At 39.5% G+C, this 25,783-nt stretch overlaps 1 protein-coding gene across 3 annotated transcripts in view; it reads left to right on the top strand.

The window, feature by feature from the left end:
- Nucleotides 1–25,545, top strand: part of mmel1 (membrane metallo-endopeptidase-like 1) — a 28,894-nt gene extending 3,349 nt beyond the window's left edge. For 2 of the 3 annotated variants that reach the window (XM_029431863.1, XM_029431866.1), the window contains 23 exons: nt 12,484–12,660; nt 13,082–13,126; nt 13,421–13,480; nt 13,619–13,780; nt 13,888–13,968; nt 14,925–15,020; nt 15,552–15,670; nt 16,287–16,352; nt 17,111–17,245; nt 17,572–17,661; nt 18,202–18,338; nt 18,448–18,541; nt 18,633–18,761; nt 18,910–19,008; nt 19,098–19,181; nt 19,271–19,374; nt 19,783–19,841; nt 19,969–20,088; nt 20,261–20,394; nt 20,534–20,599; nt 20,736–20,831; nt 21,420–21,496; nt 22,636–25,545. In XM_029431863.1, the coding sequence (XP_029287723.1) occupies nt 12,504–12,660; nt 13,082–13,126; nt 13,421–13,480; nt 13,619–13,780; nt 13,888–13,968; nt 14,925–15,020; nt 15,552–15,670; nt 16,287–16,352; nt 17,111–17,245; nt 17,572–17,661; nt 18,202–18,338; nt 18,448–18,541; nt 18,633–18,761; nt 18,910–19,008; nt 19,098–19,181; nt 19,271–19,374; nt 19,783–19,841; nt 19,969–20,088; nt 20,261–20,394; nt 20,534–20,599; nt 20,736–20,831; nt 21,420–21,496; nt 22,636–22,735 (2,310 nt within the window). In that variant the 5' untranslated portion in view covers nt 12,484–12,503 and the 3' untranslated portion in view covers nt 22,736–25,545. Of the gene's footprint in view, nt 1–8,431; nt 8,583–12,483; nt 12,661–13,081; nt 13,127–13,420; nt 13,481–13,618; nt 13,781–13,887; nt 13,969–14,924; nt 15,021–15,551; nt 15,671–16,286; nt 16,353–17,110; nt 17,246–17,571; nt 17,662–18,201; nt 18,339–18,447; nt 18,542–18,632; nt 18,762–18,909; nt 19,009–19,097; nt 19,182–19,270; nt 19,375–19,782; nt 19,842–19,968; nt 20,089–20,260; nt 20,395–20,533; nt 20,600–20,735; nt 20,832–21,419; nt 21,497–22,635 lie in introns of those variants that run through there. The other variant, XM_029431865.1, reaches the window with a different exon arrangement.
- Nucleotides 25,546–25,783: the final 238 nt, after the last annotated feature.

Below are 25,783 nucleotides of genomic sequence, written 5' to 3'. Positions count from 1 at the left end.
TTGAGAACAAATGCCATTACGCTATATATTCACAATTCAAGCTCAATACTTTCATGATCAGTTTATGTTAAAATTATGAGATACTTAAATCATACTTACTCTAAGATTTACAACATGTAAAGACAGACACTATATTATCTACTTGTGCACCTATCAGGAGGCGAATGCAGCTGCACAGTGCCAGAAGCAACTAAAATCCACCTCAGGGTCTGACGTCCTCCTCGCTGGGAGGGAGGACAAATGAGAAGAAACTCAAACTTAAACATATTGAAATGTCAAATTAGGAGATAACCAATCCCCTCCAAACCTTGAAATGACAGCAGATCATACAGTGGCACTGAAATCACATTGTAAGCCACTTTATTAAGTACATCTGTAAAATATAATGCAATTATAATGTTCATTTTTGATTGTCAGAGAGAAATTTATTTAAATATATGTTTATTCTGGAGGTTGAATTTGACTAAATTGGAAGATGTTTTTAATATTTTGCACACCCCATTTTCAAACGCGGGGAAGAATATTATGAACACATTTCAATATAATGCAGTCTAGTACAACACCATAACTGTTTACAACAGAAATAAACGTTTAGTTGAATGAACACTGTTGAAAGTTTTAACAAAAGCTGGCCAGAGACTTATAGACTAGGGTCTAATATGGCAGAGCTGTTGCATTGGATTGCATTAGATTTCCCATGTGTGCCTAATAAAGTGGCCACTGAGTGTATGTTTGTGTGTCACATCTGACATTGTTATCCATCAAAGAAGCAATTTGGTGTTTTTGGTCACAACTGCATTAAAACCTGGATTTATTTTTGTTTTCTGCCACTTGGTGCACAACAACATGCTGTAGTTTTACTTTATAAAGTTATCCCGAACGCATCAGCAAAAGGTTATTTATTTACACGTCCCGCAGTAGAAACATTCGCATTCAATTGGATTTCGTGTTTCTGTCCACCTGGCAATACTAGGTTAATATTCATTCTCTTTAAGCTTTGTTTTGTACAAAACAATTTATTTTGCATTTCAAGAAGTCGTAATGTCGACAATAAAGTCAAGAGTAAGGTCGAACTTTCAGTATTAGTGCGCGGCATAAGAACAAATAATTCAGAGGAGGAATACTTTTGTTTTTTGCATTTTGAGAACTTGAAATGTTGAGAATAAAGATGAAACTTTTGAGAACAAACCTTAATACTAGTGTTAGTGCATATACTGAATGTTCGACTTTATTCTCAATACATCGTCTTCATTCTTGAAATGCATAATAAAAAGAAGTCTTTCTCCTACCCGGGCCCTAATATATTATTTATGCAGTTGTGGTCTTTACAAAGCCCAAGAGGGAAATATCTGGCTCTTTAGCTGCTAAACGCTCCACTATTATCACCAGCTAATGTTAGTTGCTAACTTTTTCTGTCTGTCGTTTGGTTCTGGGCTGGTGGTGCACAATGGGTTTATTAGGGCTTTTTGTTGTTGCTGCTGTAAACAGCTGCCTGCTGCATCTGGAAACGAGGTTGTTGGCAGTTTTGAGAGTGAACCAAAAGCAATGAGCTAAAAGAGGCAGGTGACAATTCTCTGTCAACCTTCAATATCACACATTGTGATTTGATCTGCTGCTGGAAATGTTGATATTATTGATAAGTGCAGCTGTAAAAAGTAAGTGGTTAAAAGTGAAGAGAAAAGCTGAACACATCTGTAACAGAAAACATTAATCATCCTGCAGTTCCAGACGGCTCTGACATTCATACTTACAGCAGAAGTTGTGTGATCAAATGTGTGGATGACATATTTCTCTTAGTTTACACATCCAGTTAAATTACATTTGCAACATTTGTTTTGTTGTTGTTTGTTTTCATCTTTGTGGATTATAAAAACAGTCGGAATACCAGATGTTATATATGCCACCAAATGTTTGCTGCTGTAGGGGTCCAACTCAGCTTGGTGCTTGGCTAACCATTTGCACGTATCACTCGATACACTAGCACTGTTCCACTTATATTTCCATATTTTCATATGATTGTGTACATATTTCATGACACTCTTCTGAGCAAACAATATGTTCCCCGTCTCTGTAAAGAGTATCTGATTTTAAGAACATACGTCACAGGCATTTTGTAATTAGTTTTTTTGTTATGTGAAATCTCCATCTTAACTTTTTGATAGGTTGATTAGTGAAGTTTGAAGTGATTTTTATACAGTTTATCAAAGTTGAACGTATTTGATCCGATGCATGAACGCAGAGTTAATAGTAGATCCAGGTAAAAGTCATCAGTTATTGCTAACTTCCTTTGTTGAATATATATATAGGCTGATAGTTGGTGGATCACCATATTGTAATGTTCTCCCCACTGCAAAGGACAATCTGTGCTGGTAAGAAATGGCAACAGTACAGCCTCTGCTGGGTGGCTTGATGACATTAGTTTATTTACATTAAACCTGTCCATCCGTGGTGGCACTAATGACAGGGCTGCAGGTGGTGCAGGGTCACAGCCATAATCATATGCCTGATCCCCGTGGAGCGAATGGTGTGTAACTGCGTGGGCGAGCTGCTGTTCAGTATTCCAGTCACAGCTCGTTTGCATTGAGAGCTGTCCAGGCCAGTCCAGTATGATTAGTTGACCACAGTGGTGTGGAGTTGCACCCCATTATCATTAAACGGTGGCAGTCATGAAGTCATATCCTCCTCCCTGTCTCTCTGATTACACCCCCACTGTTGGGCTCCATGCAATTACTGCCTGCTGCTAGAACGCTTCATCGTTCATTAGGCAGAGATAACGGACACATCAACAACAACAAAAACACAAGAAAAAGCAGAATTACTCACATTTCTGCTGAACAACAAAATATCATATAAGGAAAATGTGTGTTTTGGTGCCAAAAATGATCGGAAAATGAATCACATCAACGATTTTTGTTACGTTTGTCATGTGTCTTTGTGTCCTGCCCTGAGTTCTGTCTTGTTCAGTGTAATTAATTGTGTTTGCCTTATATTGTACATTTAGGGGGTTAACTGTATACTGTGGGAAAAAATCCCTAATCTGTTATATATAAAAACAATATGCTGGGTCTGTAGTTTAGCTAGACCAACAGCTGACAGAACAATGCACCGCCTGATTAATCCCAAGACTTTATTTACACACTAAAAGTGATACACAGAAAATCAATTAGTCGAATGTCAGCCATTTGGAAGAAGAATTTAACCATAATCATCTATATGCACCCATGAAGAGGGAAAGTGATTCATACAATATATTGTCTTGTAAAAAACTTGAATTTCTAAATAGTTAGCCTTTTTTTAAACGGTTGAACACCTTGTTTTTGGATACTTTCAAACATTGTTTTGTTAGACTGCAGGCAATTTTGAAAAGTCTTCTGTCTGACTGCTGAGAGAAATCCATGAGCCTCGTTTACAACCTTGGAAATTGTGTTTAAAAAGCGACAATTCATTTAGTAACGTGTAAATAAGAGCACTGCTGGAATAAACATTGTTTGCCCTGAATGCACCCAAATATTTTCTTTAAAAAATACTATTTATCTTCCTTATGGTAAAGTAGAAGACACAGAACTGGACACGAACGTCAGGATTTCCTGAATAATGCAATAAAATATCAGAAATCATCAGTAATTATCGTCAGGATTATCAGCCATTAGTTTTTGTATCCTGAAATGTTCTGTCAGTTAATGAAATCTATCACCAGTTTCCAGTTGAGGAGAAAGAGGGAAACATTATAAGCAAAAGCAGTGACATTTAAATTGCTGAGCTAATGGTGATATTTACCTAAAGTTAAACTGTTCAGTCGAGATCCCGCTGAGTAAATATTGTTTTAAAGTAAAGCACACTGAGTTTCATTTTACTTGTTGACTTTGAAAGTACAGTATGTCTGTTCAAACACAATGTCTTCACTTATTTGGAATTGAGCAATTGGACAGGGATACCAGAGTGTGAGGGCTTTGAAAAGAAAACTTTGTATTACCCCATGGTCCGCTGCTTGCAGCCATCTCTGCTTTTTTTATCTGATCTGAAAAGTCTCTTTTGACTCTCTTGTTGAAGAGCGGCCATCGTCGCAGTGGGCCTATGAGAAGGCAAAGGATAATAACCCGAAGCCAAGGTACACATTCACCATGTGTGTGCTTTGTGTTCGTGTGTGTGTGTGTGTGTGTGAGCTTGTGGTTCTGTTGAAAACATAGGCCATTAGTCCTTTTCAACAGCAGCCACGTCTTCCAACAAGCTTTATTTATTTTCCTGGAAACAGGCATCTCTAAATAAATACTAGTTAGGTGAGACTGTGACAAAGCACAACGAGATGAGGTACTATCAGAGAGCGAAAGACCAGCCGAGGAGTCTGATGGAGAGGTGTGTGTGTGTGTGTGTGTGTGTGTGGGGGGGTGTAAGTGGTTTTTGCTGATAAAGAAAGGGACAAGGTCGATTGTCCCCACCACTCTAGCAATAGAGGTGGATGCCATTAAGATAAGGAGGATTAGACCTTCCACCTCGCTGTCCTGGCTGCTACAACCTGAGGGATGGGTGGAGAGGAAAAGACCCCATCCAGGGGGGTCGGAGACCAAAGAAAACAATTCATGTGGCGTTAATAGAATATTGTTTGAATTAAAAGCCATCCAAGCAGCATTTGTGATCACAGGCTTGAAAAAAAGACAACCACAAAACACTTATCAGTAGCGGGGGAAGTATTCAGATCCATCACTTAAGTGAAAGTAGCAATACCACAACGTAACAATACTCCATGTCCAAAGTCCGGCATTCAAAATGTCAAAGACTGATTGGGGGTCCATGAACTTTTCTTTAGGATTGTGAAAATGAGCACAATATGTCCCCTTTAACTTTTTCCCCTATAGCAGGCCCTGCATAAGTAGATCACTCTTTCTTTTTAAATGGCCAGTTTTTACTTCTTGTTACAAAGAATTATGCCCGGCCACACACAGGTTTGTCCTGAGTGAGAGTGAGGAGTGAGAATGTCCTAAGTGACCCCAGCCATCACGTTGTGGTTGCCCGCATTTGAACACCATGAGGTTTACTTCAGGTCCGGTTCCTCTGAGTTAGTCAGCAGAGGGACCTCACATCAGGGCTTTTATGTCCCTGCTGTGCTTAATGACCTGTGCGTTTCACTGAGGCCTATTAAACACATGCGGTAAATCAACAGAGGTGGAACATACCAGTTAATCACAGACTTTGTTTCGGGGTGAGGGACGACAATGAATCTAACACAAGGCCACTGAGCTGACAGAGAGTGTGCAAGGACCGACGGACCGCCTCAGCGGCCACCTGGGTCAAACAACAATCAATGCCTCTAATTCATCCTGCAAACCATCCTTGCATAACCCACTATAGCATTGTTAGTATTTGTAAGAAAGGACAAACGTAGGATAGTATCTCATTGTCACAATAAATAAGCTTCTAGCTCAAACGGCATTGGCTTTAAGCATTGCAATTAAAAACTCAAATATTCTGGGCTGGTTAAGCTCATGCTGACTGCTAATCCGACAGCATTTAACACGAGACATAATTAACAGGGAGAGGAGCATGTAAAGCAGTGATTCCTACTATTGTCAAGCTGCAAGCTTTAAAAATTGTGATTTCAGGCAAAAGCAAAAAAAACAGGAGAAATTAAAAACTATATGTTGAATGCTAATTAATTAATCTGGCTATAAATAAGAACATGATGTTTTCATATCTAGGTCTTCTGTTGGAACCAGAACAAAAAACATTTGGTCCATATTGCGCAACCTGTAATTTGATATCATTTGTAGTTATGAGATGTTTTTGTTTTTTTACTAAAACATATAATCTGTTATCAACAACAACATCCTTCTCTTCAGTTTCAAAGCACACATTACATTTACTGCCACAGGCTTTTAGCAAAGTTGAGCAGCCGTCTCCATCAAATGCGTACAGTAGCATTCATCAACAGTAGCCTAATTAAAAAGCTTTCAAGCTTATTTTTCAGATCCACTAATCACCGAGACAGTGCAGTATTTGTTTACGGCCTGCGTGAGAACAAACATCGAATATGAAGTTCCTTACTTAAACGTAATTTACTGTTGCAAAAACCTGAAGATACTGTCTGCACTCGAGTATATAACGTACAATATCCAGACTGCAGCAAAGTAAAGATTTGATGTTTGCGAGCAGCTTGTTTGAAGTTAGATAATAATCATGACAAAATGAAACAAGTCACGCATTAGCTGACAAATTCTGCAACACAGAGCAGGAAGCCCCAAACACAGCTGGCATAAAGCAAGAAAGCAAAAGGTTGTGACTCCTGGAAATGCAAGAAAAAACCAGCACAACGTCGTTCTGACGGGAAAGAGGGAAAGAAAAAGCTCCAAAGCAGCCATCCCTTTAAAAGCACTGATTTACTTTGAATGAAATCAGTAGAAGTGCATTAATCAGAACAGATGCTTTCCTGCGAATTGGAGAAAAAGCAGCTTTCAGAAGAATATATCTGAATTTTTACTTTATTGTAATGACACTTTGTGTCACAGTCTGGTTGCATTTTGGTTTCCTGTTTTATTCCCTGCCTGCCCCTGACCTGCCTGCTTTGCCTGTTTCTTGACCAAGCCTGTTTCTCGACCCGGACCGCATTCCTTCAACCTGCCTGGCCTGTTTCCCGACCCTCTGCCCGGCCCCGATCTACCCCTTTGCCTGCTACCTATTGGTTCGTCCTTGTGGATTATTATCATCAAGCTGTGGATCTGTTTACTCGGCTATAACCTGCCCCTGACTACCAATAAAAGTCATTACCAATTATCCTTGGTTAACTGTGTGCTGCACTTGGGTCCATCATTGACTTGTTGTGACAGAACAATCTGGCCAGTCATGAACCCAGCGCACTCCGCATCATGCAAGTATTTCCAGCGCTCTTCCCTAAACATATCTCTCGTTGCCGACCCTGCCTGCCCCTGACCTGTCTGCCTCGCCTGTTTCTCGACCCGGACCGGATTCCTTCAACCTGCCTGGCCTGTTTCCCGACCCTCTGCCCGGCCCCGATTTACCCCTTGCCTGCTACATATTGGTTCGTCCTTGTGGATTATTATCATCCCGCTGTGGATCTGTTTACTCGGCTATAACTCCTGACTACAAATAAAAGTCATTACTAATTATCCTTGGTTAACTGTGTGCTGCACTTGGGTCCATCATCACTTGTTGTGACACTTTGCAGCAGTGACATGAGCAGATGTATGAGTCTCCTGTTTGCAGAGTACCTGCACCAAGCTTTTGGGATGACTTCATAGGTCAGAGGGACAGAAAGATGACTTCACACTCTTATGCTTGATTACATACTCTCTCTTGACCTTTTCTAAATTCCTGTAAGTACATCTCTGTACTTTCCTGCAGGGATAACATGTAGAACAAGACACGTGTGAAACAACATGCTTTTCCTTGAAGGAGTCCAAATGATGAAGAGTGAGGAATATGATGCTAGATAGAAATTAATTATATTGCATTTCACACAATGACTATATGAGAGGAAACATCCTCTCTGCTAAACAAAATCTATGAATAAATTATTAACTCGGTTGCAAACCTTGGCTCCCCGCCGTGTTGCGCTCCATCAGTCACGTTGTTGTTAAATGACTGCAAGCTCCTTCATTTATAAACATTTCTGCGACATTAATCTTCAACACGTTTAAATGATGAGCAACAAAAAGGATCTTTGACATATTGAATGCATGTTCTTTTATTGGGTTCGATCAACAACATTTTGTTTACTCTCAGCCACCTGAGCAACTGGGTGTCTGTGCACATAAGCCAACACACACACTCTTTCTTTTTATTATCAGCTAATTAGTGTGCTTAATCAGGCTGATAATGAGTCTGGGCGCCATGCCATTTCAATCTGACACCAGGCCAGGGTTCAGAGCCCCACCGAGAAACACCTCGGCCATCCGAGATCTCCCTGAAGACGAGTCTTCCTGGACGTGAGACGAGCGAGGGATGACGAGGGCAACAGTGAGTGATGTTTGTTTTAATGGTAACAGGAGGGTATGAATCCATTTTATTTTTCATTTTATTTAGGGATAATAAAAACAGCTCAAAGAGGTTTAGAAACTCTGTTACTAGAGTATCCGTCTGCAGAGTGCTTTGGGAACATGTTTGTCTTATCCCTCTGCAAGCTTTCCAGAGTTTTCTGCCCTTTCCTCTCAGCAGCTGGGGACACTCCACAGGGAGGAAAAAGGGGAAATTGATGCTCACTGTAACACATCCTGTTGACCCTTGAGATACACATATATCATAACCAACCGCATCCCCTCATAAAAAACAAATCCCCAACATCTTATCACTGCACATTAATTGAAAACAATCCAGTACTATCACCTCCCATCTGCCTCCTCTCCCTCCCTCCCTCGCTCGCTCGCTCGCTCCGTCTCTTTCTCTGCCTCTCTCTTTGCTGCCTCACTCATTCCCTGAGCAGCACACTGAACTGGATAACGTCTCCTTCAACCCGCAGCACAGACTCATTTCTCTACACACCAGCTCTGAGTGGATGCTCAGCAGGGGTGTTTGAGATATTAGCGAGCTGTGGGGGGAAACGGCTAAGGGACTTCTACCATCCACATACAAAGGTAAGCCTTTGGATCCTTCAGATTAGATTCCTGTTTGCTGCCAAGCACCAAAGTGAAGGTGGTTAAAGTTAGCCACCTGAAACTGCAGCCTTTAGGTATCACTCATGTCAGATCCTCAGCAGTCCCATGACAGATTTGTAAAATATCTTTCTAAGATTTTGAGCTGTACTATAGACTTGAAGGTATACTATACGGTCAGTGGAAAGCGAGTAATACAGAACTAGAGAAAGTGTGTTGGCAGTCTGACCTGCGAGTTAATCCTTGTTTTGTTTGGAGCAGTAAGTTCAGAGAAGAACAGTACCAGCCACTGGACGTAATCTTAATTAATGTGCTTAAAACAAGGAGAACTGAAAACATTCGGTACAGGTTGGGCTCCCTTTAGAGAAGGGATTTTTCTTTGACACACTGAACCTCTGACCTGTTAGCTTACACCATGCTGCTGGTATGTTAACACTTATTTCATGCATATAATAAGCTTACCTGCTTACTTTTCCTGTTGGTAGAAAATTGTTCTTTTAGGTCAGTCTCTCAGTACATGAACGACCACATTATCAACACTGAGTCCTCGAGCTGAGCTGAATCATCAGTGTCACTGAACGAATCGGTAGCTTTTTTGCATGGATGCTCCTCTCCTTGTTGACAGAGTTGCAATTAGTTTTCTACATAAATCTGTGTGCATACATGTGTAGAAATCAAAAGCTATATATCCTGCATTCTCATGATGTAGATGTTGGTTCCCCGACTTAAGACAGTCCCCTTTCTCCTGTTGGTCAATATGTTTGCCTTCAGATGTTTGTTTTTTTGCATTACTTTAGATTGTCTTGGAAAAGTATACCTATTTATCCACCTTAATAATGCGTCTAAGTCTGTTAATGTTGTTTGTATTTATTGTTGTAACATGGTTTTAATGCTGCCCTCTTGGCCAGACCCCTAACTGGGGGGGATACATCGTATGCAGAGGCCTCACATGTGGTGCACGAGCATAAAGCTGAAGGATGTTGTGTAGCGCTGCTGCCGGAGGAAGAGAAGCAGATTTTCACTGCAGCTTCTTCTTCTGTTGCCGGCTTTCTGTTTTAGTTGATAAAAATGCAAATGTACTAACTGTTACCTTGCACTCACAGCAATGAGCAGCTGTAAGTATGTTTTTTTCTTTTTTCATGTTTTTGGCACTGGGATTTGTCTCTCAGGCTCCACCGAGGCTTTCCTAAATTTGTGTTTGGTGGAACTCTGAAGGACAATCTGAAAACATGAGAAAAAGTACCACTCCAGCCATAAAAAATAAATAAATAAATAAATATATATATATATATATATATATATATTTTTTTTTTTTTTATATATAAAATGTGTAATTATATTATAGCTACAAAGCTTTAAAGTTATATAAGTTAATAATAACAAGGATAATACTTTATTTATATAGTATGTTCTATATAGTATGTAAATCTTTATTTGTTGTTCATAAATCAAATCAAATGTATTTATACAGCCCAATATCACAAATTACACATTTGTCTTAGTGTGCTTTACAGACTGTACAACATACGACCCCCTCTGTCCTCAGACCCTCGCACCGCACAAGGAAACACTTCCCAAAAGAAACTCCATAATTAAAGGGGGAAAAATGGAAGAAACCTCAGGGAAATTAAAAACATGGCATTCAGTAGGGTCAGTGCTTTCATGATACAGAAATGAACTCCCATCATTTATTTAATTTCTTAGACTGCCATTAATACGACAGGCATGAAGGCCAATGTCATCATAATGGTATAATTACCATTAACATAGCACGTAGACCATGCTCTGACATTGACAACCTGCTTGATGATTTCAGTTTTGGTCATAATAACAGACACATTTATCAAGATTTTGATGAGTTTTACTCTAAATAATAATAAGAATGTGCCTAAAAATAATAAGAAAACTCCTTTTTGTAAAGCCATTTCACCAATGCTTAAAACCCTAAGATATCATTTTATTTTTTTAAACCTTTTTGTCATATTGCTGTATTGAAATGGAAAGAAGCCATGGACTTAATATTCATGGGGTTTGTGGTTGTTTATTAATACAATCTGAAATGCCTGAATTCTGCCTGTATCCCGAAAACAGGGCAAAATGAAACAGAAACATCTGAGGACATTTAAAGATGTAACTAACTCTTCCTATTGGACAACAAACCTTGCATTGTCACAGTACACTGCACATTATTGCTCAGTTCTCCATAAAGTGAGGCCTGTCTTTGATGCAGTATAACTGGATTTAGCCTCAGAGACCGTCTCTGTGCAGCATGATGCTGAGGATGTCAGTGAGTGAAGCTCTAACAAGCCCCTGCCTGCTCTTCATCACTGTAGTGCCAGATATGTGCCCATGAGTATTCATCAGGAAGGGCTAATGGAGCACAGCAGTGTGAACCTCTGATTTACAGCCCGTCCCCTGTCAGGCCTAATGATAGGGCAATGGGGCTGGTTATGGAGAAGCAGGTGCTGCAGAGTGAATAGATGCAAAGCAATGCTGCAGAAAACCACGGGTAATTGTCGTTTTGTCTTCTGAACAAATGCTCATTTGCAATATTGTGTTCACAGATACATCATTATTGTGCATAGAAATGAGCTCTCTTGAAGTATAGGCTCATGGCTAGAGGCCTGGTATGCGTGTGTGTGTTGGGCAAATATTTCATGCGTTTACTGTTCTCCAAATTGTTTCTAGAATAAATGTTACATTAAATATACACAACGACTCTCTATCCTATATTAACAACGAACGGATGGAGCACAATGATTAAGTGGGAAATAATGTCCCAAATGAACGCATACACTGAACAAAATGTATTGAATGTGGTGAGGTTATTATAAATGGTCCTCTGGGCCCTGGAGAACTATAATTATTTTAGAAAACTAATCACTATAACAGGCGGGACACTGACATAAGGACTGGGCCATATGGAGACAAATACATATTAATAAAACTGGGAGAACTCAGTAAAGATGATATCTGTCTCAAACACAGAATGGAAAGAGAAAGTAATGAGTGAGTGATTTAACACAGAGTGTTAGCTTACACACACAAATATGTAAAGACAGCTACCAAACTACCTTCGCAAAATGAACAATAAACTTAATATATTCATATTGGCCTGCAGCACAGGTCTCCTCCACTCATTTATATCTAGTTTACAGATCAGAGTTACTGTACACTTCCAGCTCTCATAACGCAAAGATGTCTTCCTTATGTCCGAGGCTTCCAGCCAGTTTTGGCTAGTGGCCAATAGAATAAAGGAACATCTACTCGTCACAGACTTTGGTCGAAGTGTGGACACGAGATTTTGAGAAGACTGAAGTAGCATTGGATATTTCACATGACAAAGGAAAGTCAGAAAAAGGAAACATCATTTAAATCATGTAAATATTATGTTTTATTTCTTATCCCTTTAATCATCTTATGACCCTTTAAAATGATTGTTGAACCCCAATGATGGTGTCCTTAACACCAAAGTAAAGCATTGCAAGTTATCTCCTACTTAATTTCCCAATTCCTTTGATAACTTTGATACACTTAGTTTTAATCAAGGCTGACATGACTTTTAGAGGCCAACTAAGTGGATTCAGCAGGCTCAAAAAATAGTTATGTAAAGAATTTACTAAATGTAACCTGTGCTGAAACGATATACTTTGCTTCAAAAGAATATCATGTCGAGTGACAAACTGTGCAACAAACGGTTTCACAACTCCTGTCAGTGAAGTTGTTGTAGGTGTTCAGCAGTTGAAGCTCACTCACTGCAGGTCAGCTGGCAGTTTACTGATGGATCACTGCACAGCCCACACACACACACACACACACACACACACACACTGGTAGCTCTCTGCCTGGACCATCCCACACTCCAACGGTGTCTTTTCCACAGAGCCGGCAGTCAGGAGGAATATGGGCAAATCCGAAAGCCAAATGGATATAATGGAAAAAACAAGTAAACCTGGAAAGCGTCGTTGGACTGTTGCAGAAATCGGTCTGTCTGTGCTGCTGCTGTTGGTCAGCTGTGCCTTGGCCGGGCTGGTAGTTCTCTACACATCGATTGTGAAAGGTAATGGCTCACTGAGGAAAGATGTAGACATTACAGATGGCAGCACTAATGACAAGAGTCTTCTTGCTCTGTCTTTATTGCTGGCATTGACACAGGAAATGATCCTGACTCTAGAAATGCTTTTAGATGCTTAATGCAATATTGATGCTTATATGTCATCGGTTAACCCTTTTAGCCATTTTAAAGGTTAATGCTACTTAAGGGTTTGGCCCTATAATACTCTATATCCTCTATACACACAGAAGCCTAACTTTTGAGTGGGGAACTGCAACTGCAGGCTTTTTTTTTGTTTTTTTGAAAGGATAGATGATCTTTTGTGGACTTGCAAACACATATACAACTCTGCAAAGGACTTGATTATGTTTTCCCATGCTTACTGAAGTCGTCCTGACTAAAAATCTGTTTCTTTCGACCAATGCAGAACAATCCAACGAGACGAGTGTGTCGGGGAGCTCAACAAGTGAAGGTGAGCGCCTTAAGCTTGTAAACTGAAGACAGAAGCACCGTGTGATAAGTGGGTTGGCAGGTGTCATATTGGAGCCTGCACCTCTGATACTCACTGTAATACAGTAATTCCCTGTACTGCCTGATCAGCAGTGCCCCACAAAAGTGAAAGAACAAAGTCACTGCTGACACAGACATTGCCCGTCACACACACAGACTACACCATAGATCTATTTAGTATGAGCTTTTTAACACAACAACATCTTCCTTGTCTCTGCATGCTTTCTCATGAATGTTGACACTGATTTCTTTCCAGGACAGCTGTCTCGCTCCAGCCCCAACAGCGTGTGCACAACTGCGGACTGTGTTACTGCAGGTGAGAGGGATTGTTTTTTCTTCACTCTCCTGCTGTTTAATTTTGCAAACAATCTCTGCAAAACGCAGTTTTCTAACCACATGTGGATCTTCACCCTCCTGCCTCTCTTTCCCCTCTTACCTCTGTGATGCCTCCAAGCTGCTCGGCTCTTGCAGAACATGGATAAGTCTGTGGAGCCTTGTGATAACTTCTACCAGTATGCCTGCGGGGGTTGGCTGGAGAGACATGTCATCCCGGAGACGAGATCCCGCCACAGCATCTTTGACATTCTGAGGGACAAGCTGGAGATTGTCCTCAAAGGTCAGCTGGGTTCAATCTTTAGCTTTCAGTGGGCGGCAGCATTCAGAGCCGAGCGTGGGCTTCATTCAGAGATGAAATGTCTGCATGCATGTGTTTTGTTGTTGCAGGTGTTCTTGAGACGGAGAATGAACAGGACAGAAATGCTATCAAGAAGGCCAAAGTCCTTTACACCTCCTGCATGAATGAGAGTAAGGCTCTCTTTATGCTGTCTGCAAATGGCTGTCTACTTCTAAGAAGGCATAAAAATGTACAATTTCTAGAACTGTTTATTGTATCAGACTATCTTCCTCAGTCAGGTTTTCTGCAAAAGCTCTTTTTAATGCCATGTAGAATGCATTTTAGTACCATGATCCTATTGAACAAAGTAAGTGTGATGGAAAACAAGAAGAGACGAAGTGATCTAGACTTCTTTTTTATTATTATTATTATTATTATTATTATTATTATTATTATTATTATTATTATTATTATTACTATATCACATTTCTTTCAGTACTAACCAGTATAGAAGCAGTATATAACATTCATTTCTAATCATATAATTCATTGAATAGATGTAGCCTGGACATGGATTAAGTGCATACAAATGGATTGATAGAATAACCAATTAAACAGGATTAGTCCATTTAAATTAATTTAGTTAAGTGTTTGCTCAAATTAACACTTTCCCATTATTGTGTTATTGCCCATTATATAGAGTTTTCTATACTCACTTTTAGTTTATGGATGTGTAACTTCTCCTGACAGTCCACAAACCGATACATAAACATTTTATAACTTTATAACTGCATGCAAGAGAAAATGACTTTTGTAAATTAAATTGAAGACTTTTGAATACCTACTAAGGTTGTTTGAGGAATCAAAAGAAGACTTTTTAAGACCTGCAGATAAACTGCTCAGCAGATGGAGCTGCCCAGTTGTCATGGAAATATAGATGTTCAAATTTCCCCCAAAAAACGTTTCTGATCCCTTAGTGGACTTCTGATCCACGTTGGATCAAAAGTTAAGATTGAAAGTTTATTATTTATCTTGAGATTGTGTTTGTCAACTGCTGTCTCCAAGGTAAAACATTTTGTCTTACAGAAAGAAGAGACTAAAGCGTACACAAGTTTATATTTATACGCTTGTGGTATCTTACCTGCAGGCCTCATAGAGTCGCGCGACTCCAAGCCCCTCCTGCAGCTCATTGAGAGTATTGGAGACTGGCCTGTGGCGTCAGATGACTGGAACATCACTACAGGTAGAAACACACTCTGATTAATGTCCACAGCTTGTTCTGTTCAAACATGCACATCTGCAATACATCCACACAAACAAGCATTCATGTTCCTACTCAAATACATGTGCTCACGCAGCTCCTGTGTAGCTATATTTGCACTCAGTGAATTGCTGAGTGTGAGCTTTGTTGGTGGTATCAAGAGGCCGGCCGAGGCTCTTCAGCTGAGCAGTGTGTGGAGTTTAGCAGCGTGTTGAGTGTGTAGGAGCAGGTCCTCACTCAGGACTGTGATGGATGCTTTAAATATCCCACACTGCTCTTCCCCAAGCTCCTGGCTCCTGCCACTTTAATTAAATGTAATCATGGACGGTGGTTCAGATATAATTAACCAAACATAGCCACATCTACACACACAGATTTACACAGAGAGCCCTGCGAAATGTGCCGCAGAGACGGTGCCTGATTTTTGCAGGATGCTACATTGAATAGTTATTTACAGATTGATAACTGTGTTTAAATTAAGTGCCAGTTTTTTTTTCCCACCTGTAATTGCAGAGGAAGCATGGAGCCTTGAGGACACACTGGCAAAGCTTACTGCTCGTTTCCACAAGAAGGTTCTGCTGGACATGTACGTGTGGACGGACGACCGGGACTCTCGGCGCCATATCATTTATGTAAGATCACGAAAAAACAGATTTCAGCCATTATCCTTTTCAGTCTGTTTCTAAAAAGGAATAGTTAAGTGATTTTTAAGTGGGGCTGTGTGAGGTACCATAGTCAGTGTATTACCTGCAGGTGGCAGACATACCAGCACAGAAATAAAGCAATATACTTCTCCAGACAGGGGGCGGCAGCATTTTAGCCACCTACAAAAATCAATATCAGTTCATCAATACAATTATGCACAATATTTACAATATGTTCACCGCTTTACCTTGCCCTTCCTACGGGGAAGTGAACTTGCTGGTCCAACACTGCCTTCATTGGTTTGTTTGTCTGTGTTATTGTTTGACTTTGGTGTTTTAAAGGGTTAGTTCAGAATCACCAAAGTCTAACAACAACAACACAAACAAGCTAACTGTGGCTCACTGATGTGTTTTTAATAGTTTTTAGAGAGTCGTGATAATAAAGATAATACTTGTTAGTAGGATCAGTTCATTGTTGGTTTTAGTCTTCTATTGACAAAAAGGAAAATATAGAATATTGCCAGCCATGCCCTTTAATTACTATACATACTTAAATGCATTATATATATATATATAAAACGTTATTCTTGGTTATTCTGGTTAGATTGACCAGCCGGGACTTGGAATGCCATCAAGAGACTATTACTTCAACGATGGAAACTACAAAAAGGTGAGGCCTTAAAGGATCATTTCAACCGAATCACACACAAAACAAACATATTTTCTGACTGTCGAATCATTCAGATACATTTGGTTTTATTTGTTAAGATATCTTCCTCTTAGATTTCTGCCTCCACTAAAACACAATAGAGGTGAATGAAGGGATTTAGTTTGTGGTGTTATCAGCGTTGACAAAATGTTACTTGATACTCGTTACAGCTGAAGAAAGTGTCCACAGTCAGCTCTTAGTTATCTCTGGTCTTAAAGCTTGGGTAGGTAACAAGCTAGCAAGACAGTTGGCAAGTTGGCAACACTGACAGCATGTCCATTCAGGACTCCCTCCAAAAGGATCATTATGAACATGAACAACGAACATGGCTATTGTTAGTACTCACAGCTGTCAAGTTAGCAGCTTGTGGAAAGCTCCGGTGACGCGCAATGAGTGCACGGGCAAAGCGCAGGTAAACAGATAAACCTATGACAGTCTGACGACAGACCCTTTTTTTGTCAGTTTACTGTTAGGATGTAAATACAAGTTCAACAAATATTTAAAAAAATGTTTCTATAATGCATTACCCTCCCAAGTTTTCATAGTCTTTGGATTATCCTGTTTATTTTCAAAAAATAAATAATTAATTAAGATAATTGTTTTTTCTTATGTAATTTTTATTTTATTTGAGTAGCACAAATATCATTTAATTCACCTCAGTCGATCTGACACAATTCTGTTGTGGAAACAAAATGTAATAGCTTGTGATTGCACCATAGGTTCGAGAGGCCTATCTACATTTCATGGTTTCTATTGGGAAGATAACCCGAGAGGACAGGAACTTGACTCAGGATGATGACCGCGTGTGGGAGGAAATGATGCAAGTGCTGGAGCTGGAGACAGACATCGCCAATGTGAGTGCCAGTCACAACAGGAAATGGTATTGTGGGACCAGGGCTAAGGAAAATTAATAATGACAAGATTAAAAATGAGTACCCCCTCTCTGCTTCTGCCAAAAGAGAGCAGCCAGGCTATTAACCAGGCTTTTTTTTCTTGTTCATTTCTGTCAAGAGTGTGACGAATGAGACTTTGCTGAAGAAAGGAGAGCAAAATGTGAATATATATATATATATATATATATATATATATATATATATATATATATATATATATATATATATATATATATATAACCAAGCATCAGTTTATAGAAGGCTTCTTCCTTCCTGTTGCTGAACAGGCCACATCACCGGCAGAGGAGCGCCAAGATGTCACCATTCTCTACAATAAAATGACGCTCGGAGAGCTACAGAGCACATTCAGCTTTAATGTACGTGTGATTTCACTTCTTTCTTGTGATTCAATAACTTAAATATTGTATCTTTGACTGAGAAACATAATGAGTGAATGATGTTCCCACTTAATAAACAAGTACTGTTGAGCGGGGCAGTTGACAGCTGTCTACTTAGCAGTGAAGTAAGGCACATACAGTATTTTATATCACATTTAGATAGCTTAACATTCTGGATAATACATTTTGCTTTCTTGAGTGTTGGATAAAAAGATTGATGCACTCTCATGTTTGTATGTAAATAAGCTAGCTGGTTAGCTGGAAACTGGGAAACCACTAGCTTGCTGTGTCCAAAGTACGGCAGCAACTACCGAATATTTTCTAGATGAATTGTTTCGTCTATAGAATGTCAGAAAATAGTGAAACATTTCCATCCCAGTTTCTCAAAGTACAAGGGTATGTCTTTAAATGTCTTGTGTTGTCACTCCAAAAACCCAAAGATATTCAGGAAGCAGGAAATCTCAACAACAACAACAAAAGTTTAACATGCAAAATATCCTCCACCTTTTTGTTTTCCAGGGTTTTAACTGGACACGATTTATTCAAGGTGTGTTGTCCAGCGTGTCTGTTGACATCCAGCTAGAGGAGGAGGTGGTGGTGTACAGCTCTCCGTACCTTGAGAAGATGAATGACGTTCTCTCCAAACACAGTGTCAGGTCAGTCCAACACTGTTATGCAAACGGCAGTCCATGAAAGCTTTATATTACAGAATAGCTACAACTCAGCAACATATATAAAATATATTTTAATCATTTATGTTTGCAGAACTATGCAGAACTACCTCACCTGGCAGCTCATCATCGACAGAGTTAATAGCTTGAGCCGCCGTTTCAAAGATGCCAGGGCCCGTTACAGAAAGGTGCGTGACGTACCAGAGCAGCACATGTTGAAATAAAACGTTTATGTTGCGTTTAAAAACTGAATTACAATGTGTCGTCTGTCTGTGTCAGACTCTCTATGGGACCACTGTGGAGGATGCTTGGTGGCGAGAATGTGTCCGTTATGTCCAGAACAGCATGGAGAACGCAGTTGGAGCTCTGTATGTGCACGAGACCTTTGCTGGAGAAAGCAAACGAATGGTAAGTGCTTTTCTCCTGTAAACACACAGTATTCAAAATGTGCGAAATGAACTAAATCTATTTTATACACAAAATGTATCGTGTTATCTGGAGCCACATTGCTATGACAGTTTGTTTCTGTATGTGATTGTAATTACACCGTTCACAGGTCAGTGACCTTATCGGTAAGATCCAGAAAGCGTATGTTGAAACACTGGAGGAGTTAAGCTGGATGGATTCTCCCTCCAAGGAGAAGGCAAGAGAGAAGGTAAAGTCCGCACCCAATCGGAGAAAATAAGGGTGTATCTTGTCTAGATGTTACGTATTATCATACTAATTGTTCTGCATGTCATGTAGGCCATGGCAATCAAGGAGCATATTGGCTATCCGGATCATATTCTGCAGAAAAGCAACCAGAAGCTTGACCAGGAGTACGCTCATGTAAGTGAGGACTCGATCAGTTTCCAAGCCACGCTGGAATAAAACTGAATTTGTCACTGATCTCTGATTTGTCCGGTTTCTCTTTCCAGCTGAATTTTAGTGAAGACCACTACTTTGAGAACATCCTCGAGAACCTCAAGTATGAAGCGCAAAAGAGTCTGAAGAAGCTCAGAGAACCAGTTGACCCGGACTTGTAAGCTGTTGATACATCTGAAAGTACAAGATGTCCTTATCAGTAAAAACACAAGCTCTTGTAATCAGGTAGTCACCATGTTTACTCAGTACTCTCTGAGACATAAAACGTCATCGAAGGTGACAACACGACCCACTTTTACATCAGTCTGTTTCTGTTTCCAAGATAGTAAACAGGGTTGTTCTCAGCCAAAGCATAACAAAACAATTTTCTAAAATGGTGCATTGAGTCCCAATCGAAACATGCTCTCCTCATCAAGTAATCCACCAAGAGCATTGAAAATTAAGGTTTAAATGTTTTGTTTCATTTGCGAAATATGCTCTGAGCATGGATTTTAAAGCATAGCATATTCAACTGAAAATGCAGTTTAATGCTCTTTTATATATTATAAACCTCCTCGCTCCTCAGGTGGATAATTGGTGCTGCTGTGGTGAACGCCTTCTACTCACCCAACAGAAACCAAATCGGTAAGAGCTTTTCCTCTGTGGACAAAAAAGAGATGTTTCTTTTAACGTTAAGACGATGACCCCTCAGTGTAATCCAGTGTTGTCAGTACTTGTTGTGTTTTCACGCCTGTTGTTTTTGTCTGTCCAGTGTTTCCAGCAGGAATCCTGCAGCCGCCTTTCTTCAGTAAACACCAGCACCAGGCTCTTAACTTTGGTGGAATAGGAATGGTTATCGGACATGAGATCACACACGGATTTGATGACAACGGTGAGACGCAAGGATATTTTGGAAAGCCCAAACTGATAAATGCAGTTTATCATTCACTGTCACTATATAATAACAGTTTATTTTAAGTTAACTGATTACACAGGTTACTGATTTTGAGATACATCATGTTTGGCAAACAGTACTTGACTTAATGTATTGTCTTTTCTCACAGGGCGTAATTTTGACAAGGATGGTAATATGCTAAACTGGTGGAGTAATTACTCTGCTGAGCATTTTAAAGATCAGTCACAGTGCATGGTGCAACAATATGGTAACTTCAACTGGAAGCTAGCGGGTGGACAAAACGTAAGCACACAGTGGCATGTATGAAATGAGATGTTGTGTCTTGGCTATAATCCTCGACATTGTAAACCATGTATTAAGTGAACCAGAATGAGTGTTTTCATGTCGCCGTGTGTTTGTGGTTTTGTCTGTGTGGCTGCAGGTCAGTGGAATCAGCACTTTGGGGGAGAACATTGCAGACAATGGAGGCGTTCGACAAGCATATAAGGTTGGATGTTAGCTGAAAAACCATGTTACTATTTCAGCAACAATAAACGTCCAAAATGTTAATAATAAGTGTGTGTGTGTGTGTGTGTGTGTGTGTGTGTGTGTGTGTGTGTGTGTGTGTGTGTGTGTGTTTACAGGCTTATCTAAAGTGGGTGGAGATAGAGGGCGAGGAGCCTCGTCTACCTGGTCTAGACATGGATCACAAGCAACTTTTCTTTCTTAACTTTGCCCAAGTAAGTAAGAATAATGAGGGAATATGTTGAGTCTGAATGTATTATTTCAGCAGACAGAAGAGCAGACAATCATTTCCTCATCTGGAGTCGAGAGCCAAAGCTCAGGATGGACATTTTTTAGCGGATGTTTGGTGCTGAGAAGTAAACACTGGGACAAAGGGAGAGGGTCAGCGGGTGAGACACTGAAGCAATCCCAGAACACACACATAGGGGATGAAGAAGAGCTGCCAAAGTAAAGAGCATCTTGGTGTTAGGGAATGTAAAGCATAAGCAGAAAACGTTAGAAAAAGTCAAACGTTACAATTTGTTTTGAAGATTCCCTATTGTGATGGTGAGTTTCTCAAGTCTGTTGGTACAGGAGTGAAATAACTTTTTGAGCCAAACAAGAACTATAAAAGCTAGAAGAATTATTAGATGCAAAGTGCTGTACATATATAGTACAGACAAGAGTTATATTTAAGGTAACGTGGTAAATTTGTAGTTTGTAAAATGCATTTTAATACTGACAGTCTTCAGAAAGCTTCTTTTAATAAATGCTTTTAAAAGTAGATTACTCTCCACTCATGTAATAAGTTGTTGTGTTTTTAGGTGTGGTGTGGTGCTTATCGGCCTGAGTATGCCAGCCAGTCCATCAAGACTGACTCACACAGTCCCTTAGAGTACAGGTAAGAGGCTTCAGTGTGCTCAGATATATAAACATCACAACCAATCAGAATATCTGAATTGGTTTGATGAATTTAATTACTGATTCAAAAATACAACTCAGTTGATGAGGACATTGTGGTCTGAAATCAACAGCATCTGCAGTGAACTTTACCACACTTCTACATCAAATAAAGATTAAGTAGAATATTATTCTTCACAGTCTTCAATAAAATCCTGCACTCTGTGGATGAAGCTATACGATCAGCTTGGTGCTAAACTCACTCACTCAGGTTCAGAACTGGGAATCTGTGCGACACTTTTATTTGACCAGCTGTGCTGGATTTAACAGAAGATCCATATTTATAGATGTTTCCGTTTTGAGTTCCTAACAGTAAGTTTGTTTAGTTAAATCCAGTTAAGGCCTTGTGGTTAATAACTTAAAGAGTCTATAATTCATATTGTTATATTTACAATGACATGTGAAAATAAAATACAATAAAAAAGCTTTAAAAACAAACATCTAATAGACTACCTGCTCAGCACTGGTGAACACAGAGGAGCATTTAGCAGCTAAAGATATTTTATGTCATAAGTTGGTAGAGACCGAACACACAAATGATTGCTAATGTTGTTCCGTGTGGATGTGTAAATAAGCAACTGTGTGTTGCGTTATATCAACATAAAATGTGACAGTTTGTCAGTGTTGTGTTCACAGCTGTTTCCCCGGGGTGGCCAAAGAAAATCAGTTATTACACTTTTAATTATTAATAATAATAATAATAATACATTAGATTTGTATAGTGCTTTTCTAAAAACTCACTTATTGTCTATTCCTGCAGTAACAATCACTTACTTGTACACTTTTATTCATACGTGACATTCCCTTTATGCTGTTGATACTTTCTGTGTAAATAGTACTAAGAGCGCTGCTTTACCTTTCCTTTAGTCTCAGGGCAGCCGGGGCTTCGTCTTGTCAGATTTAAAGATGCACCGCACTTAAATTATGAGCCAAATGAAACTCACTATTTAGTATTGGAATCAGCTCGATTCACTGATCCAAATAAAAGGACTTGGAAGCTGGACTCGCACTTAGTGCTCCTCTAGCATTCATCACATACTTTAGCTCTTATCATAATGTTTTCTTCTCTTTTGTCTTTAGGGTGCTTGGATCCCTCCAGAATTTCGAAGCGTTCTCCGAAGCTTTCCAGTGCCAAAAGGGCAGTCAAATGAACCCCGAGCAGAAGTGTCGTGTCTGGTAGAAGGTTTTACTCTTGAGAAATGTATTGCTTGACTTGGGCAACTCAAATCAAAAGAACAAGTTGTCCTGCTTAAACCCACGTAGACATCCCTGCTTATTTCCAATTTATTTGGGGCAGAGTGACAAAGCAGATATTTGCATATACTGTAGATGTTTTTCAAATCTATGACATCCTGGACTACACTCTAGTTTCAAAACTTGAAGCACAAATACCATAAATAAAATTAAACTTGCGAGAGTATCTTCTCAAGTTTGAAGTGTTGTGTGTGGATGAGAAGGCCACATAGAGAAGGTTGAGGCTTATATGGCCGGCTTTAAATGCTCTGCCAGCCTTTCTTGACTTAATCCTTCGTCCCTCTCATGCAGATCTTTGTGACTTATCCATTATCATTCGGCACTGAGCTGCCTTGGTGTCTCCTCTGATGTAGTGTTTCCAAGACAGTGTGCCACTTCAGAAGAAACAATGGTGAAAAAGTATAACTCTGAGTGAAGAGTATGAAATAAATGAAAGCTCAGGGCTTTGCCGAAGTAAACTACAATAGAATTAGTCACACTCTGAGAGTTTGGTCATTCACTGTTACATGAAACAAATTACCTAAAGACTTTAAGACTGTTAAATCTTTGCAGCTTTAACCTTAAATTAACATTCTGAGAGAGCTCCGGCTTTCAACATTTTTACACTTGCAGAGTGGATACATATTTAACGATTACAAAGCTATTTAGTACCTTTTGGAGGATAATTTTTTCTAAGTTTCTTTATCACGTCCTGCAAATGATTGTTGCTCACTGCAGAAATGTATATGTGTGTCACAACGGTTTTCCTGTCAGAAACCATATTCCAGATGTTTTGAAAAATACTGGTGGCCTGCTACTTTTTTCGCTAGTGAGACACCTGTGATGATGATGATGATAAAAAAAACAAAAACCAATGTATATCACTTTATTGAATTATTGGTTATTTGCAAGTTTAGATACAGGCTTGGATATACAGTAGGTTGCTAATCACAGCTATGTTGTGTGTTTGACGCTCGCTCCCTCTCTTTTTTCTGCTTCCGCCCATTCCATGCACCTTCAACATGATTTTAAGAGATTATATAGCTGTCAAAACGTCTAACATGTGCCATATGTTAGATGACACGTACCTACATTTATTCAAAATTATAATGTTTGCTTGTATGATATATGTATGTTTACATTTAACTCGACATGGTGATTGATATGTAGAAGAACTGTTATTTCTTTCGCCACGTGATCCCCTGAGAGGAGACGCAAACACACAGTGATTACAAGACTTTTAGCCTCTGGGCATGGCCAATTACAAGCTAGGGGGAAGGAGGGAGATGAAAAGCCCTGTCACACACACACGCACTCTCACACATGGACAGGCAGCAGATGAAGTGGTTTGCCCTCTGATCTCACATTGATCAGCGCTGTGTTAGATGAAAGGATGAAGTGCAGTGTGCTGAAGCGTGGTGACCGCTGTAGCCGAACCATGAGCCCGCAGGCAGACGAACACTAAAGAATGGAGCTTGTCATCAAAGAGATGGCCAGGGCCAGGACTGTTATTTTCTACCTTTATTAACAAGTAATGACAGGAGAATCAAAGCAGAGCTCATCAGAGAGATACTGACTGCAGGAGAGCTTTCAAACACAGCAGAAACACAAACAAACACGGCCGGTTTTTGAATGTTTGCTTGTCGTTGGACACATTCAGGATGCCTTGGTAAACACGACTTTTAGGTCTCAACCGAGGCTGCAGAATTGAATGTGCATATTGAAGCTTTAGTCAGTCTACACATATTGGCAAATACTGTTGTGTTTAGCAGAAAGAGAGGACACATTCATAAAAAAAGAAAAGACAGAACGTAAGTGGTGATAGTGTGCTGCCATTGCAAAGCAAAAGTTTGACATTTTGATTGTTAGATGAGAACATTTATACCACTGTCTGTTAAATATAAGCATCAGTCACATGGTGAGGTAAGCTTAGCATTAAAACAGGAAATGGGGAAACAGATTCTGGCATTGAAAACAAAACTTGAACTGAAAAAAAAGAAAGAAACATTAGCATTGAAACACTTGTAGTCGGAAAAGGTTTTACTGAGAACCTAACGCTTGTTAGAGGTTAAGAGGAAACACTGATTAGAAACGGTCACTGAAAAAGGACATGAAGAAAAAGATTGTCATTGAGTAATCAGAATATCTAAATATAATAAGACAACAAGATTGTAAGTGCATGGTCAATAAATCAACAAGTGTGACATTCATTCTTATCTCACTATTCCCAGGAAAGCAACAAAGTGTATCTCCCCAAATGTCAAACTCTTCCTTTAAACAACAAGGCACATTTATCATGTCTGGTTCAAAGAGATGCTGGAGGATAAATCATAAGTTACAGATTCATCCCGGGCTGCTGTTTGAAGGGCAACAGCTTAGACTTGACTGTATGTTTTGTCAGGTTTTCCTAGAAAATACACAATGTGCTATTGTAGATACTTGATGTTCTATACTGCAGTATTTACATATTCAAATCAGGTAAGGAAGGAAGCGTACATTTCTTACCTTAGTTCTATAGCTTCACATTTACATACATTGGTGAAATTGTGTCGTTTTGAAATTACCAGCCAAGTACAAATACATTTTTGTTATATATGAACATCTGTACACCCATCGGAAGAGTTTATTTATCTACATGAATATTTATGAAATAACATTGTTGCTTTGCAAGATTTTAGATGTTAAAGATGTTTTATGAATGTTCCTGCTGCTATGTAATTATCTAGATTGCCATTAAAGTGACTGTCTCAACTGTTACACTTTCACGTTTCTACTTTAAATGTGTCATTTCAATTGAATGTAGTTATATAAAATGAAAATGGAAATGAGGGAAATGTATCCAAAGTTCAATTACAGAAATCCATTTCTTTGAAAAGATCAAGAGACACTGGGGGAACAGAATCAGTTAAACTTGATATAAAATGGAGAAGATTTGTTGAAATGATGTGTAATCCTGAGAGGGAGCCATTAGAGTTGTGAACTTTTGATGTAGTAA

Source organism: Cottoperca gobio, chromosome 5 (genome assembly GCF_900634415.1).
Source record: "Cottoperca gobio chromosome 5, fCotGob3.1, whole genome shotgun sequence".
NCBI classification, from domain to species: Eukaryota; Metazoa; Chordata; class Actinopteri; order Perciformes; family Bovichtidae; genus Cottoperca; species Cottoperca gobio.
The sequence above is the reverse complement of the archived record's forward strand: the minus strand, read 5'-3'. Positions and strand labels throughout refer to the sequence as shown.